We start from the raw sequence: 18,996 nt of genomic DNA, 5'->3' as shown, positions 1-18,996 counted from the left end.
AAAAAAAAAAAAAAAAAAAAGCCAAAATGACGTAATAAAAATCACTGGCCCAGGGCTTCCCTGGTGGCTCAGTGGTTAAGAAGCCTCCTGCCAGCGCAGAGGACAAGGATTTGAGCCCTGGTCCGGGAAGATCCCACATGCCGCAGAGCAACTAGGCCCGCGTGCCACAATTACTGAGCCTGCACGCCTAGAGCCCATGAGCCACAACTACTGAAGCCCATGTGCTACAATTACTGAGCCCGCGTGCCTAGAGCCTGTGCTCCGCAGCAAGAGAAGGCACCGCAGTGAGAAGCCCTCACACCACAACGAAGTGTAGCCCCTGCTCGCTGCGACTAGAGAAAGCCCACGCACAGCAACGAAGACCCAACGCAGCCAAAAATAAAATAAATAAAAATTTTTTTAAAAAAACTTAAAAAAAACCCAACAACACTGGCCTACTGCACTGAGGGTGTGCTTATATTTTGAGACCTTATGACAAACAGATTGGTGTGTAGCTCCTCAGAGAAAATCCTTTAAAAGTCGAAATGCTCGGAGCCATTGCCCAGCTGAAGTCAATCCAAAAACAACGTAATACCTTGAAATTTTTAATATAGTAGAAGAAATAATCAGACACCTTTTCCCCAACACAGAGAGGCTAAATGCATGAACATTTCTTCATTAGATCAGACAACAGACAAACATGCCTGCATTTTGCAACGTGCCACCTTGCAAACTGAAAACTCCCCAGTGGAAAGAAGAAAACTGAGCTGGCCTAAAATTCTCTGTTGCTGCGAGGCAACTGGTCCTGGATTTCTCACAGTCCCGCGGGGTCCGGGCCCTCTGAGCAGGGGCAATGGCAAGCCGTGTCAAGGGCAGGTGAACAGCGAACAGAGGACAGATGTTTCAGGAGTGTCACACTCAGCGGGGCCTCTGCGCTCTTCAGTTCCAGGTGATGAGAAACATCGCCCTGGAGGGGAGCTGGGCAGCTCGCCTGTTGCCTTGGGTTATAGAAGCTCTGAGCCTCCTAAGTTTGTGGAGATGTGGGACCACCAACACCAGCCCTTATTCACGTGACCTCGTGGGGAATCGAGGCACGGGGACCAACCCAAGATGCTGCTCTGGCTGCTGCCTTTGCCATTAGTAGTAAACCATCTGTGTCCCTAACCCAGGGGTCTGGGGTCTTCTGTCAGTATATGTATAGGAAGCTGGCAGGCTAACCTGTTAGCTTGCACATCAGGTAAAACCTCACACGTGTCAAGGTTTCTGAATAGCATCCCCAAAACAAAACACCCCAAGGCTTCCCTATGGTGCTGAGTTACTTAGACCTGGCCTGGGTGTGGCCCTGGGCAGCTGTGGGATGAGAGAGCCTATATTTCACCACCTTCTTGGAAAAGTCAGTAAATGCCACGTGGTGTGGCTGTGCCGGCCACGGCTCCCGTTCCCAGAGGCTTACCCACTGCTCGGGTCTCGTACTCGTTTGCCAATTCCTCGGACTCCCCTGCAGCATTGATGTCATTCTTCACCTTGGCCAGAGTCTTCAGAAGCTTGCTGGCTCCCAAGGCTGCCAGAGTACAGCCCCTGGTCTTCCAGAGGGGTGAGAATGTCACAGTTAATTCGTAAGCCCTTGCAGTCGAGTCAACATCAAAGTCAGGCAAGCACAGATTGATGGCAAAAGCAGGAAGTGGTAAAAATCTGAACTGTTCATAATGATTCCCAGTAAAATTTGCAATGTGCACCAAGAGTCTTGAACCTATATATACTCACAGTCTTGAACACGGAATTAACATGCAAAAAAAATCAAGATAAATGCATCACTAATGATTAGAAAAATGCAAATCAAAACTACAATGAGGTATCACCTCACACCAGTCAGAATGGCCATCTCCAAAAAATCTACAAATCATAAATGCTGGAGAGGGTGTGGAGAAAAGGGAACCCTTTTGCACTGTTGGTGGGAATGTAAATTGATACAGCCACTATGGAGAACAGTATGGAGGTTCCTTAACAAACTAAAAATAGAACTGCCATATGACACAGAAATCTCACTACTGGGCATATACCCTGAGAAAACCATAATTCAAAAGGATACATGTACCCCAACGTTCGTTGCAGCACTATTTACAATAGCCAGGACATGGAAACAACCTAAATGTCCAATGACAGATGAATGGATAAAGAAGATGTGGTACATATATACAATGGAATATTACTCAGCCATAAAAAGGAACGAAACTGGATCACTTGTAGAGATGTGGATGGACCTATAGAGTCGGTCATACAGAGTGATGTAAGCCAGAAAAAAAAAAAAACAAATATTGTACATGCATATATGTGGAATCTAGAAAAAATGGTACAGATGAACCTATTTGTAGGGCAGGAATAGGGACACAGACGTAGAGAACAGACATGTGGACACAGGGGTGGGACGGGAGGGTGGGACAGATTGGGAGATCAGGTTTGACGTAAGTACACTACCATGTGTAAAATAGATAGCTAGTGGGAACCTGCTGTATAGCACTGGGAGCTCAGCTCAGTGCCCTGTGATGACCTAGATGGGGGGGAAGGCGGGGAAGGGGGGGAGGGAGGTCTAAGAGGGAGGGGATATAGGTATGCATATAGCTGATCCACTTCATTGTACAGCAGAAACTAACACAACATTGTAAAGCAATTATACTCCAATAAAAAAAACAAGACAAATGCAGGAGAAGCTGATAGTTAGATACGGCAATGGGAAGCCTGATGACCCACCATCATGCTGTAACAGCTCAGAGGGGGAAACTGGTCAAGGACACGAACACTGACAGTTATAGTTAGTGAGAGTGTGTGTGTGAATCGATATTCAATACCTAATCTTAGGCTCTAAAAACAGAGAATGCAGCTTCTTTTCAACTGCTCATAAATCATTTATAAAAATCATTATGTGTGGAATCACAAAGAAAAGTCTCAATCATCTCCTAAAGCAGGCTTTGTACAGGCCCTACTTCCTGCCTATAATGCAAGAAAGTTAGAAATTAATTTTAAACTTTAAAACCTCCTCCACTTGGAAGACAATCACACATCCACACAAACCTAAGAAGCAGGTGCCTCCTGGATTACCCACCAAGCCCAGAACTTTCCAGGGACCTCCCCTCCCAAACACACCCCTGTTCACATGGAAACAGGCACAACCATATCCACCGACATCAAATATCCCGCTTTAGATTAGGTATGCGAGGTTTGAAAGGGTCAGAACGACCACAACCAAGCATACATCTGCCACAGACTTGGACATTTACCTGCTCCCAAATGGCTTTGGAAAGTTCCTTCTTGTTCTGAAGAATGGCCCAGATGAAGAGTGCCTGCAGGGGGTGCCGAGTAATAGGAGACACGTCCTGGGAGGGATTAGAGCAGGGGGTCAGCACATGCAGATGGAGCACCACTTTGGCAGACACACTAGTGTAAGAATGAAGACAGGGTCAGGATGCCCTAGGAGAGTGCCCCATGTTTGGAGGGCTCTGTAACTTGGCGTCTGAATCCATTTTCACAGAACAGTGATGTGAGTTTCAACAGAATCTTTGATCTATCATAAAAGACAACGTACAAGTAGACGGAAAGGTATAAAGGGTGAAAAAATGGGCTGACAGCAATTTTAAAACTGAATGACTTCTGAACGGCTGAAGAGAAGTTCTTCTCATCATAGAAATCTCTTTCTCATCTAGAGAAATCGTTCTAACTAAATTCTAACTTTCCAATGGTTGAAGTTCAATTATCACAATGTAAAACTAAAGTTATTTCTTTGGAGCGTTATTCAAAGTTACAATTCCTAATACATCAACTAAGAATCCCAGCTCCCATTCAGCCTCCCATATCTTCCAAGGGAACCTTTTCAAATAGAACTCTATGTATATATTCCTTTTAATCTTCCCTACAGGTTTTACCAGTATCCAAAATGTTTCTGGCATAGTTATGGATACTGTGGAGAGTTTTAACATAAATAGCATCCAACAAACAGCTTTTTAAACATTTCCAATTCCTTCAAACACCTAGCTCATTTAGATTTTTGCAACACACATGTAATAAAATTCTAAAACTATAAAAGATCATGACCTAGTTTGAGTTTTCCCAGAAGCAATCAAGCATTTGAGACAAGTAGTTTATTTTGGACAAGATTCCAGGAAAACCACTAGGAAATTGAGGAAATGAGATTGGAAAAGAAAGGACCAACAAGTTGTCACGGTAAATAACCAGAGATTAATCCCACTAGGCAACCCTTGGAGCCAGTGTAGGACACAGGTCTCAGAATTATCTCCTCTGAGCAGGGGGGTTGCTGAGGTATTTATACACCAACTTCTGGCAGTCACTGGGCTCTGACCAGAGCAGACCTTCAGCAAAGAGTTGCAGGTGCTAGAAACTGGGCCTGCCTGTGCTTAAAATAGGAAATCTTAAGAGGATGTAAGTGGTACATCCACAACACCTTCTCAAATGGAAACCTGGATTATCTCTTTACAAAGATTCACTGCCCCTTTTATTCACAAAAGGAAACCTGGCAGTTTTCCTGTTCTTTGCATAGGTAGCAGAGAACTATTTCAGGCAGATCATGTCCAAAAGGCTAAGACGTGATCAGGCAGCCAGTTATTTTTCCCCATTCCCTGCTAGATGCCTTCAGAAAGTGTGCTGCACCAAGCTTTGCAATTAGGAAATACTGCAATAACTAGTTGTAAAGATAGCACAAAGAATAAAGCAAGAAAATGCACCACTTGTTACCTCGCTAGGACTTGCTAGCTTAAATACAGGCAGTAGGAAAAAATAACAACCCCAACATGTTAACTACATGACAGCAATGAGGTAGGGAGTAGGAAAGATGGAAGTAGAGAGATTTTTTTTGAGGGAAGACTCAAGAGAGCAAAGAATTCAAGCAGACAACTGTGACAGTACACACATGGAACTCTACGTCTATCTCATCCCTGCTATTCCTGTCTTCTTTCCGGAAGCCTCTTCGGAAGTTAGCAACCAGTTTCCAGACGAACGTGAGGAGGGTGTCATTATAGGAATTCTTGGCAATCTGCAGGTTCCGATACACCAGGGTGCTGAAGTGATTGGAGAAGAGCTCGGTGAGGACGTCATTGGTGAGGAACTTCTGCAGGTTCAAGCCATTCTCCAGAAAGAGGCGGACAAACTTGGGTCTGTCCTTTATGAGAGCCATAAACATGACTTCCTGAAGGTCAGCAGACTGAGGAGAAAGAGCAGAGAGAGAATGCACAGCCTAAATCCAATCAAGAAAACAAGGCACCTTCTTTCTCAGACACATCGCATTTTCAACCATGAGGTAAATAAAATTTATCTTTTCAGTTGTAACACAATATTAGATTACAGCTCAAACATCGAGATGGGGGCAGCAGCAAGGTGGAATCTTTGAAATCAGCCAGATGTGAGCTTGGATGGGAATTGGTCTCTTGCTGTTGTAAAGTGGAGATAATGACACCCACATAAGGATGATGTTGAGGGACTTCCCTGGTGGTCCAGTGGTTAAGACTTTGCCTTCCAATACAGGGGGTGCGTGTTTGATCCCTGGTTGTGGAAATAGGATCCCACTTGCCTCGTGGCCAAAAGACCAAAACATAAAACAGAAACAATATTGTAACAAATTCAATAAAGACTTTAAAAATGGCCCACGTCGAATAAAAATCTAAAAAAAACAAATTACATTAAAAAAAGGGATGATGTTGATCAAGAATTGATCCCAGTGTCTGGCATAAAGGAAGCACTCGCTCCATTAGGGGGCAGGGGGCTCATGGTACAGCTCACACCATTTCTCTGAGGTCTACACTGGACACCAATTGTGACCTAACCACCAGCCAACTTTTCCTTCTGTGCCATGGGGTCGCCCCACTGCCCTTCCCATGCCATGAGGCAAATGCCTGGTCATGTTACATAACCATGAGTCACTGGAACACTTGACAGTGATACCTGGTTATTATTTATCTGTACCTCTACTGTCTGGGCTCCTGGTAATCCTTATCCCATAGAAGCTTATTAAGCATCTTAATAAAGATAATTAACGTGTACTTCAGACACAAACCCGTCGTCCACGGGCCACACCAGCTCTCAGATATGTTCTGATGGTCCTCCATATCGTGCAGGCTCAGCGGCCATGACTCACGGGCCCAGCCGCTCCGCGGCACATGGGATCTTCCCGGACCGGGGTACAAACCCGCATCCCCTGCATGGGCAGGCGGACTCTCAACCACTGCGCCACCAGGGAAGCCCTATTTCTTACAATTTGATTCAGTTGCCAACATTAAAAATTAGACAGTTCATAAAAATCCACATTGCCAGCATTAAAATCCAGATTCACAAGTAAATACCAGAAGCTCTGACAACACAGAGAACCGTCAGTTGGAGCCAACTGGGGCAGCTCCAGGAGCCTGGGCACTGTAGCCCTGAGCGCCCCCACTAGCCTCGCGGCGGCTCACCCAGCCCACTGTCCTCACTTTAATTGTCTGAGCCCTGGTTCAGGGGAATATCCCCTGCCAAGGGCAGCATTAGCGGTTTCTGTTTCTGTCTGATGTTGGTCTCTCCGGGATCACACATTGTCTGCAGAGCCAACTGCCAAGGGTCCCTTGAGTCCCCCCACTGTGGCTCCAGGTGGGATAGGTGCAAAAAGAGGTGGCTGCCCTGATACTCTGCACTGCTAACAAGCTCCCAGGTTACTCATGCTGCCCCGGGTCCAGGGACCACCCTTTGAGAGCCACTGGCATGTGGAGGAGAGAACAGCTTTGCAGTCAGACACACGTTTGTTTCCAAACCTTGGTTCTACCATTACCTTATGTGCGACCTCGAACAAGACTGTGTCTCAACCTCAGTTTGCTCGTCTGTAAAATAGGTGCTTGTGGGGATGAAATGAGATAACACAGGTCAAGATGCCTTCAGAGATTCAAGTTCGGAGCAGGCCCTCAAAAAACCATCAGAATGGCCCTCCTGTGGTACCCATGGAGCCCTGGCTTATTAACCAGCAAAATGAGATAATCCCTGTGATGGCTGGCATGACGGCCAAGCGAACTAGCACAGTGAAGCTGCTCTGTGCACTACAAAAGGTTATGCAAAGATCTTTAGTTATTTTTAAACAAAGACTTATATACGGCTTAATATGTGCCAGTGCTCTAAGCACTTTAGAAATACTATCTGATTTAAGCATCGCAACGCTCCAGTGAGGGAGCTGCCACTATTATTACCATCTCTGTTTTCAGATGAGCAGTGGTGTGCTGGTAAATACTTCACAACCAACACTCTGGAAGAAAATAATAAGCCCTGATTTGTAGTATTTGACCATTGCTGCAGTGTAAATGCTCCCAACATGGCCGGTCTTCGGCTACCATGTGACATCAGTGAATGCACAATTGGGACCCAACACAGAGTAGCAAGTACGGCGTTTCCAGAATGCAGATACGATAGACATAACCTCCAGGGTATAGATCAGAGTAAAGGTAGTAAAATAGTTAGAAAGGGACGAGTTTGATTATTTATTGCCTTTGTTTTTAATAAAATTTATTTAGTTCTAAGAGTATAGTATTTGATTTTTAATGACTGTATTTAACAACCGACTCAAAAAACCCTAAAAATTTTAGCAGTCAGCTCTTGCTAAAACCAGTATGAACTGACCCCAATTCACCACTGTACAAGGAAACTGAGGAAGGTTAAGTAACTTGCAGAGGTTAACTCATGCAGATGGGCTGGCTCCAGAGTCCATCCTCTCAACCATTATGTCCTTCACTCAACTACCTTTAGCGGAGTTAATAAAATTAAATGTACTATTCAATGCATGCCTGAGTTTATGTTTATTTGTACCATCTGATGTCACTTAAATAGAACATTTCACACACAGGCGTTCATTTCTGAATCAATTACCTAGATTTACAAACAGTTCTGTTTCCCCTCAACTAACTAAAGGCTTGCCGTGTGAGATAGGGTTCCTTATACAGCAAAGACCAAAGATAATGTTTGCTAGAGGAATAAATAATTTAAAACCCATAAGCCATGATTTTATTTGGATTATATTCTTAAAATTGATCACATGTAAGGATAACTGAAGTCTGCATCTTTGATTATACAACGACAGGCCTAAAAATGTTTTCACTGCCCACCAGTGACTGAAGAGCTTAAAACAGAGAAGCCTCCACCTTGCAGCTCCAAGTGTGATGGTTTATAATTGTTCCTACAAAACAGAGCTCCTAAGGCGGATCTCACTTTAGTCGTACCCAAAAGGATGCTGCTGGAAAATGCAGTCTTACAGCTCTCATCAAATTCAAAGTGAGAAAAGTCACTCTACTGGAAAAAAATACAGATTTTCTGGACATACAACTTCCATATTGGAGGTACTCGTTTGCCTGGGGGAGTCCTGATTTTCTAACTCTAAGATATTCATTGCATGTCTTTAATCAACTTGTTCTATTTTTCTCTTATGCGTCTCACTGCTGACAATTCTCTTATGAGAACTTGGCTAAGAAGGTGAGGCAGGGCACAAAATGAGTACCGCTGTCTGGATTTTTAGTTGAGTTATTTCTGATAAACGCCTTTCAATCATCCTGCACTTCGTTTCCCCACATTTCTGTCCATCAACTCCCAGGAGGAAATCTGCACCTCAACACCTCAATGGAGAATCACCTCTCATATCACGGCGGAAGAGCTATAAACTTTGGATGGTAATGGTGGATTGATGTTACCTTACATTAGTGTATTTATTTTTATTATCTCTTTGCAAGCAACCTACTAAGTCAATGTTATTGTCCCTACTACAGATGAGGAAAGTGAGCCTTGACGACACTGATGTACCAGGACAGGACAATCTTTTACAATATTCAAGGGCAAAGACCCTGTCAGAAATGGACCAGACCTGTCACTGGATAACCCAGGAGGGCTTCCTATGTACCTCCCACCGGCGGTCATTGGTGAAAATCTCATCACTGGCTAGGTCCAGCTGGTTCCACTCCAGCAGAAGCTTCAGCTGCCCATTCCAGTTATCCTTATCTTGTTCATTGGTGCTAAAGGCTGTAAGAGGACAGGGAAAAAAAATCAACTCACCAAACACCCAGAAACAAGAGAGTCAGAACCATTCCTTATGGCCAATTATCAGAGCCATTTATCAAAGGAGATTCTAAGCATGTTATCTTAGAATCAGACACTCAGAGCCGTCATTTCGCTGACAGTTTATTTCACTCAATCTTATCCATATTCTATATGTCCCAAAGTATGTAATGTGGATCAGTTTAGGTGATAATATCTTTCCATTTCATATCCTAACAGTGTAACTATGGTATATTGATATTTTTCCATACATGCAGATTCCATAAATGTCACATTTCCAGGACCACATCTGACTTTTACTATATCTAAAGCTATGACATAATGAGCTCTATCATGACAATACTCCACTTGTCTTTTTCAGAGCTGATAATTTCTGTACCTATGTATCTCTACAGATATAGTCCCATTTTAATAAATATCCTTGCAACCAAATTCCTGACAAGCACAGTAAGAATGATTCTAATAAATAGCTAAGGCTTAAAGTGCACTTCTCTTGTGCCTTACTCTGCTCTGCATGCCTTAAATATATTAATCAGATGGCTCTACTCTACGTGGCCTTTGCCAGGGGTCTATTTACTTCAGGTAATTCCACCTTGATGGGATTCTCAGACAGCAAAGTTCACGCATGAGATTTTAAAACTGAGGTTCATTCATAAGCATAGGAGATGTGTTAACCCCTGAAACTGAATGCAAAATTATCTATGTGTGTGTGCGCATGTGTACACAGATGTGGAATCCTGGGACAAAGGTCCATAGTTTTTATCATATTCTCAAAGTGTCTGAGACTCAGATAAAGATTCTAAACCACTGCTGGAGACAGCTCTTTGGAAAGCACTGTGATCATCTTTAACTGATATTTTGATGACATAAAAATTCTTATTCTGGGGGCTTCCCTGGTGGCGCAGTGGTTGAGAGTCCGCCTGCCGATGCAGGGGACACGGGTTTGTGGCCCGGTCCGGGAAGATCCCACATGCCGCGGAGCGGCTGGGCCCGTGAGCCATGGCCGCTGAGCCTGCACGTCCGGAGCCTGTGCTCCGCAACGGGAGAGGCCGCGACAGTGAGAGGCCCGCGTACCACAAAAAAAAAAAAAATTCTTGTTCTGTTAAATATATACAACCAAGGAGATTTAACTCAGCAGGTCAATAGTAGTTATTCCAACTTCTAATATAAGCTAATCAAAATTAAGTGCAAGATTATATTTCAGTAAAGCTGTTTTAAAAAATAAATGGAAGCCATTAAAAGCCACAGAAAGCAACACAAAGCTGAAACTTCTACAGGAGCTAATTTTACTCACCTTTGTACAATGCATAGGAGATAGCATTGCTCACAATTTCATCCCCAGCTTCTTCTATTTTAATAATGGTTAATAGGTGAGAACTTTCGAGAATTTCTTTGAGCTGGCAAGATTTAAAGAGCAGAGTTGTCAGCCAACTGATTTCAGGCACAAGGAGCATAAACTCTCTTTTGGTGAGGAATATTTTATTCCATTTTTTTAAACACAACCTATAGGAATGTTCCAAATCTCCTTCCCTCTTCTACAGCACCTGTACCCACAGCATCTAATTTCTAAATTGGAATAGTGAGTCCTGAGCACAGTGAGAATAAAGTACTGGCTCTACAAGGGCACATATGTCAACAAGACCCTATCAAAAAGCTGAGAGAGGAACCCTCCTACATTGTTGGTGGGAATGTAAATTGGTACAGCCACTATGGAGAACGGTATGGAAGTTTCTTTAAAAACTAAAAATAGAGCTACCATACAATCCAGGCATCCCACTGCTGGGCGTATATCCAGAGAAAACCATACTTCAAAAATATACATGCACCCCAATGTTAATTGCAGCACTATTTACAATAGCCAGGACATGGAAGCAACCTAAATGTCCATCGATGGAAGAATGGATAAAGAAGATGTGGTATATATATACGATGGAATATTACTCCACCATAAAAAAGGAATAAAATAATGCCATTTGCAGCGACATGGATGGACCTAGAGGTTGTCATACTGAGTGAAGTCAGACAGGGAAAGACAAATATCATATGATAGCGCTTATATGTGGAATCTAAGAAATAATGGTACAAATGAACCTATTTACAAAACAGAAATAGAGTCATAGATGTAGAAAAAAAATTAGGGTTACCAAGGGGGAAAGGAGGGGCAGGAAAGATAAATTGGGATCGGCATATACACACGACTATACATAAAAATAGATAACTAATAAGAACCTGCTGTACAGCACAGGGAATTCTACTCAGTGCTCTGTAATGATCTATATGCTAATAGAATCTAAAAAAGAGTGGATTGATGTATATCTATAACTGATGTGTGTGTGTGTGTGTGTGTGTGTGTGTGTGTGTGTGTGTGTAGCACATGGTAGGTGCTCAGTTGTTGAATGAGTGAATAAATGCAGAAAAGAGAACAGAAGACCACAGAAAGCATCCGAGTGTGGACGTAGGGCTTAGATTATAGGAAGGAAATTTCAGTGTGAACAAAAGCCAAGACAACTTGGTGACTGAGTAAAGCGACAAGGAATTCACTATATTATCCTTTGTGATTTTTCTTTAAAATTTAATTTTAAGACACTTTTTAAGATTCAAGAGCTGGGGGAGAGGCAGAGCCCTTGATTCCAAGGATTCAGGCATTGGCGAGCTTGGTGGGAGCTTGGCAAGGAAGAGCTCCTTCTGGAGGAGGAAACGAGTCTGGCTGTGGTTAGACTGAGTTCAAGATGGTGGTGGGTTTTCCTGGCAACATTTGGAAATGAGGGCCTAAAACTACAGAGAGTTTCAGCTGGGTGGAGAGGGAAGCCTCAGGTCAGGCTGGAAGGGTGAAGATGTGGACTAAAATGGGCCCTTGCATATATCCAGAAAAGATGAAAGCTCTTAATTCAAAAAGATATTTACACCCCAATGTTCATGGTAGCACTACTTACAGTAGCCAAGACATGAAAGCAACCCAAGTGCCCATCAACAGATGAATGGATAAAGAAGATGTGTGTGTGTGTGTGTGTGTGCGTGTGTGTGTATATATATAGAGAGAGAGAGAGAAAACTGAATCACTTTGCTGTACACCTGACACTAACACAATACTGTCACTCAGCTATAGTTCAATTAAAAAAAAAAGAAAAAAGAAAAGCCCTGGATTTGGACCTTAGCAGGTGACCTCAAGGTTGCAGCTTCCTGGGAAAAATAGTGTCGGAGGCCCTAGTTCAAAGGACATCTGAGGGTGACAAGGAAATAAATGAAAACGGCAGGAAAACACAAGTCGCAGTGAGTTTGATGGAGAGAGGAGGAGGGGCTGACAGCAGGAGGGGAAGGGCCCTCTCATTATGCTGGCAGCCTTTGTTCAGGCAGAGGAAAGGGGCCCAGCCAGAAATGACAGGAAGGGAAGGGTCTAGGTCCCAAGATTCTGGGGCACAAGTGGGGGTAAGCAGCACAGAGGGGGTGAGACATCTTTTCCTTCAAAATGAAAAGGAAGAAGGAGAAGGTGAATATGGATATAGAGCAAACTGATGGGACCCAGGGATGCTGCAGGGGCGCCTACCTCATCCCCCCTCCCCACCCACGTACTCTCACCTCCTCGGATACTAACCCTCTACTGCAGCCAGTGTGACCTTAACTGAATACACTTGGATCACGCCTCATCCTGCCTCAAACCCTTCAGTGACTTCCCACTACACCTGAACAAGAACAAAACCCTCAAAAGTCCTCCAGTTTCCACCCACAGTATCCACCCTCATTGCCATCTTTCAACTCCTCGGTAGCCATGCTTACCTCACATCTCAGGAACTTTGCACCAAACAACCCCAGTCCTCACCCTTGAACCCCACCCATCATTCAGACATGGCTCCCATGCCACTGCCCCTGAGAAGCCCTCCCTTGAAAGGCCTTCCACACCAGGCCAGGCTCCCTTGGCTCAAGCTCTGTGTATCCATGCTACCTTTCTTCAGAACACCCTTTCTGTTTTGAAACTATACAATACATTGTATTGTAATCACTCAACATGAATTTTTTTCAATTTCTGTGCTCTCTTTGAGGATAAGCACTCCCTGTTGCGTATACTGTTCTTTCTGAAATGCCTGTTCCAGTCCCAGGCATACAGTATGTGCTCAATAAACAACAAATAAACAAATCCAGGTGTTTCAAATAAATGAATGAATGAATGATACCTTGGTTGGCAGATAGACTGGAAGACTTGAAGGGTCAAGTTATTGAGAAGGTGGTGAGTAGATACAGCAGAATAACTATGAGAGCACTGCTAGGGGAGGAGGGCCTGGTCCCAGTGGGGAAGAATACAGGGTCTCTTGAAGAGGATGAGAAACCATAAGGTCAGGTTAGGGTGCTCTTTGTCCACATGATCAGTAAGGTCACCCACAATTACCCTGGGAGGTTACTCAATTAATATTTGATTGGAGATTTGTTCAAGATGGTGGAGTAGAAGGACGTGCGCTCACTCCCTCTTGCAAGAGCACCGGAATCACAACTAACTGCTGAACAATCATTGACAGGAAGACGCTGGAACTCACCAAAAAAGATACCCACATCCAAAGACAAAGGAGACGCCACAGTGGGATGGCAGGAGGGGGGCAATCACAGTAAAATCAAATCCCATAACTGCTGGGTGGGTGACTCACAAACTGGAGAACACTTATACCACAGAAGTCCACCCACTGGAGTGAAGGTTCTGAGTCCCGTGTCAGGCTTCCCAACCTGGGGGTCTGGCAATGCGAGGAGGAATTCCTAGAGAGTCAGACTTTGAGGGGTAGTGGGATTTGACTGCAGGACTTCGGCAGGACTGGGGGAAAAAGAGACTCCACCCTTGGAGGGCATACACAAAGCAGTGTGCGCGTTGGGACCCAGGGGAAGGAGCAGTGACTGCATAGGAGACTAAACCAGACTTACCTGCTAGTGTTGGAGGGTTTCCTGTGGAGGGAAGGGGGTGGCTGTGGCTCACCATGGGGACAGGGACACTGGAAACAGAAGGTCTGGGAAGTACTGCTTGGCATGAGCCCTCCCAGAGTCCACCGTTAGCCCCACCAATGAGCAGGTAGGTTCCAGTGCTGGGTTGCCTGAGGCCAAACAACCAACAGGGAGGAAACCCAGCCCCACCCAGACAAGCAGATAAGCGGATTAAAGTTTTACTGAACTCTGCCCACCAGAGCAACACCCAGCTCTACCAAGCACCAGTCCCTCCCATCAGGAAGCTTGCACAAGCCTCTTAGATAGCCTTATCCACCAGAGGGCAGACAGCAGAAGCAAAAAGAACTACAATTCCGCAGCCTGTGGAAGGAAAACCACATTCACAGAAAGACAGACAAAATGAAAAGGCAGAGGACTTTGTACCAGATGAAGGAACAAGATAAAACCCCATAAAAACAACTAAATGAAGTGGAGATGGGCAACCTGCCAGAAAAAGAATTCAGAATAATGATAGTGAAGATGATCCAGGACCTCAGAAAAAGAATGGAGGCAAAGATCGAGAAGATGCAAGAAATGTTTAACAAAGACCTAGAAGAGTTAAAGAACAAACACCTAACAGAATTAAAGAACAAACAAAGAGATGAACAATACAATAACTGAAATGAAAAATACACCAGAAGGAATCAATAGCAGAATAACTGAGGCAGAAGAACAGATAAGTGACCTGGAAGACAGAATGGTGGAATTCACTGCCATAGAACAGAATAAAGAAAAAAGAATGAAAAGAAATGAAGACAGCCTAAGAGACCTCTGGGACAACATTAAATGCAACGACATTCACATTATAGAGGTCTCAGAAGGAAAAGAGAGAGAAAAAGGACCGGAGAAAATATTTGAAGAGATTGTAGTCGAAAACTTCCCTAACATGGGAAAGGAAATAGCCACCCAAGTCCAGGAAGTGCAGAGAGTCCCAGGCAGAATAAATCCAAGGAGAAACATGCCGAGACACATAGTAATGAAATTGACAAAAATTAAAGACAAAGAAAACTTATTGAAAGCAACAAGGGAAAAATGACAAATAACATACAAGGGAACTCCAATAAGGTTAACAGCTGATTTCTCAGCAGAAACTCTACAGGTCAGAAGGAAGTGGCATGATATATTTAAAGTGATGAAAGTGAAGAACCTACAACCAAGATTACTCTACCTGGCAAGGATCTCATTCAGATTCGATGGAGAAATCAAAAGCTTTACAGACAAGCAAAAGCTGAGAGAATTCAGCACCACCAAACCAGCTCTACAACAAATGTTAAAGGAACCTCTCTAAGTGAGAAACACAAGAAAAGAAAAGGAGCTACAAAAACAATTAAGAAAATGGTAATAGGAACATACATATGGATAATTACCTTAAATGTGAATGGATTAAATGCTTCAACCAAAAGACACAGGCTTGCTGAATGGATACAAAAACAAGACCCATATATATGCTGTCTACAAGAGACCCACTTCAGACCTAGGGACACATACAGACTGAAAGTGAGGGGATGGAAAAAGATATTCCATGCAAATGGAAATCAAAAGAAAGCTGGAATAGCAATACTCATATAAGATAAAATAGACTTTAAAATAAAGAATGTTAAAAGAGACAAGGAAGGACACTACATAATGATGAAGGGATCAATCCAAGAAGATATAACAATTATAAACATATATGCATCCAACATAGGAGCATCTCAATACATAAGGCAACTGCTAACAGCTATAAAAGAGGAAATCACAGTAACACAATAATAGTGGGGGGCTTTAACACGTCACTTACACCAATGGACAGATCATCCAAAATGAAAATAAATAAGGAAACACAAGCTTTAAATGACATAATAGACCAGATAGATTTAATTGATATTTATAGGACATTCCATCCAAAAACAGTAGATTACACTTTCTTCTCAAGTGTGCATGGAACATTCTCAGGAATAGATCACATCTTGGGTCACAAATCAAGCCTTGGTAAATTTAAGAAAATTGAAATCATAACAAGCATATTTACCGACCACAACACTATGAGATTAGAAATCAATTACGGAAAAAAAACTTAAAAAACACAAACACATGGAGGCTAAACAATACGTTACTAAATAACCAGGAGATCACTGAAGAAATCAAAGAGGAAATCAAAAAATACCTAGAGACAAATTACAATGAAAACATGATGATCCAAAACCTATGGGATGCAGCAAAAGCAGTTCTAAGAGGGAAGTTTATAGCTATACAAGCCTACCTCAAGAAACAAGAAAAATCTCAAGTAAACAATCTAACCTTACACCTAAAGGAACTAGAGAAAGAAGAACAAACAAAACCCAAAGTTAGTAGAAGGAAAGAAAACATAAAGATCAAAGCAGAAATAAATGAAATAGAAACAAAGAAAACAATAGCAAAGATCAATAAAACTAAAAGCTGGTTCTTTGAGAAGATAAACAAAATTGATAAACCTTTAGCCAGACTCATCAAGAAAAAGAGGGAGAGGACTTAAATCAATAAAAAAAAATGGAGAAGAAAAGAAAAAGGAGAAGTTACAATATACACTGCAGAAATACAAAGCATCCTAAGAGGCTACTACAGACAACTCTATGCCAATAAAAGGGACAACCTGGAAGAAATGGACACATTCTTAGAAAGGTATAATCTTCTAAGACTGAACCAGGAAGAAATAGAAAACAGGAACAGATGAATCACAAGTAATGAAACTGAAACTATGATTAAGAATCTTCCAACAAACAAAGTCCAGGACCAGATGGCTTCACAGGTGAATTCTGTCAAACATTTAGAGAAGAGCTAACGCCCATCCTTCTCAAACTCTTCCAAAAAATTGCAGAGGAAGGAACACTCCCAAACTCATTCTACGAGGCCACCATCACCCTGATACCAAAACCAGACAAAGATACTACAAAAAAAGAAAATTACAGACCAATATCTCTGATGAATATAGGTGCAAAAATCCTCAACAAAAGACTAGCAAACCGAATCCAACAACACACTAAAAGGATCATACACCATGATAAAGTGGTATTTATCCCAGGGATGCAAGGATTCTTCAATATTTGCAAATCAATCAATGTGATAGACCATATTAACAAATTGAAGAATAAAAACCATTTGATCATCTCAATAGATGCAGAAAAAGCTTTCGACAAGATTCAACACGGATTTATGATAAACACTCTCCAGAAAGTGGGCATAGAGGGAACCTACCTCAACATAATAAAGGCCATATACAACAAACCCCCAGCAAACATCATTCTCAACAGTGAAAAACTGAAGGCATTTCCTCTAAGATCAGGAAAAAGACAAGGATGTCCACGCTCACCACTATTATTCAACATAGTTTTGGAAGTCGTAGCCATGGCAATCAGAGGAGAAACAGAAATAAAAGGAATACAAATTGGAAAAGAAGTAAAACTGTCACTGTTTGCAAATGACATAGAATAGAGAATCCTAAAGATGCCACCAAAAAACTACTAGAGTGAATCAATGAATCTGGTAAAGTTGCAGGATTCAAAATTAATGCACAGAAATCTCTTGCATTTCAGTCCCTTCAATAAGTGGTGCTGGGAAAACTGGACAGCTACACGTAAAAGAATGAAATTAGAACACTCCCTAACACCATACACAAAAATAAACTCAAAATGGATTAGAGACCTAAATGTAAGGCCAGACACTACAAAACTCTTAGAGGAAAACATAGGAAGAACAGTCTTTGACATGATTCACAACAAAATCTTTTTTGAACCTCCCCCTAGAGTAATGGAAATAAAAACAAAAATAAATAAATGTGACCTAATGAAACTCAAAAGCTTTTGCACAACGAAGGAAACTACAAACAAGACAAAAAGACAACCCTCAGAATGGGAGAAAACATTTGCAAATGAATCAACAGACAAATGATTAATCTCCAAAATATATAAACAGCTCATGCAGCTCAACATTAAAAAAACAAACAACCCAATCCAAAAATGGGCAGAAGAACTAAATAGACACTTCTCCAAAGAAGACATACAGATGGCCAAGAAGCACATGAAAAGCGGCTCAACATGACTAATCATTAGAGAAATGCACATCAAAACTACCATGAGGTATCACCTCACACCAGTCAGAATGGCCATCATCAAAAAATCTACAAACAACAAATGCTGGAGAGGGTGTGGAGAAAAGGGAACCCTCTTGTACTGTTGTTGGGAATGTAAATTGATACAGCCACTATGGAGAACAGTATGGAGGTTCCTTAAAAAACGAAAACTAGAATTACCATATGACCCAGCAATCCTACTACTGGGCATATACCCAGAGAAAACCATAATTCAAAAAGACACATGCACCTCAATATTCACTGCAGCACTACTTACAATAGCCAGGTCATGGAAGCAACCTAAATGCTCATCGACAGGGACGAATGGATAAAGAAGATGTGGTACATATATACGATGGAATATTACTAAGCCATAAAAGGGAATGAAACTGGGTCATTTGTAGAGACGTGGATGGATCTAGAGACTGTCATACAGAGTGAAGTAAGTCAGAAAGAGAAAAACAAATATCGTATATTAACACATATATGTGGAACCTAGAAAAATGGTACAGATGAACTGGTTTGCAGGGCAGAAATAGAGACACAGATGTAGAGAACAAATGTATAGACACCAAGGGGGAAAAGTGGCGGGGTGGGGGTGGTGGTGGGATGAACTGGGAGATTGGGATTGACATATATACACTAATATGTATAAAATAGATAACTAATAAGAACCTGCTGTATAAAAAAATAAATAAAACAAAATTCAAAAAAAATTTGATTGAATGTATATATTCATTAATTAATAACTCCACTCTTGGGCTTGGTCTTTTGGGAAATTTCTACCAACCCCATACAAGTGCATAATTAAAATGCCAGACTAGGGCTTCCCTGGTGGCGCAGTGGCTGAGAGTCCGCCTGCCGATGCAGGGGACGCGGGTTCGCGCCCCGGTCCGGGAAGATCCCACATG

General features: G+C 42.4%; 1 protein-coding gene across 1 annotated transcript in view; it reads right to left on the bottom strand.

The window, feature by feature from the left end:
• The window catches only part of TRPM8 (transient receptor potential cation channel subfamily M member 8), an 83,258-nt gene that overhangs the window by 43,267 nt on the left and 20,995 nt on the right, over positions 1-18,996 (bottom strand). The window contains exons 9-13 of the mRNA XM_024752768.1: positions 10,334-10,436; positions 8,885-9,003; positions 4,898-5,188; positions 3,255-3,350; positions 1,433-1,562 (exon numbers count right to left, since the gene is read on the bottom strand). Coding sequence (XP_024608536.1) covers positions 1,433-1,562; positions 3,255-3,350; positions 4,898-5,188; positions 8,885-9,003; positions 10,334-10,436 — 739 coding nt within the window. The remainder of the gene's footprint in view (positions 1-1,432; positions 1,563-3,254; positions 3,351-4,897; positions 5,189-8,884; positions 9,004-10,333; positions 10,437-18,996) is intronic.

Source organism: Neophocaena asiaeorientalis, unplaced genomic scaffold (genome assembly GCF_003031525.2).
Source record: "Neophocaena asiaeorientalis asiaeorientalis breed wild unplaced genomic scaffold, Neophocaena_asiaeorientalis_V1.1 scaffold294, whole genome shotgun sequence".
NCBI lineage: Eukaryota > Metazoa > Chordata > Mammalia > Artiodactyla > Phocoenidae > Neophocaena > Neophocaena asiaeorientalis.
This window is presented reverse-complemented; position numbering and strand designations above follow the sequence as displayed.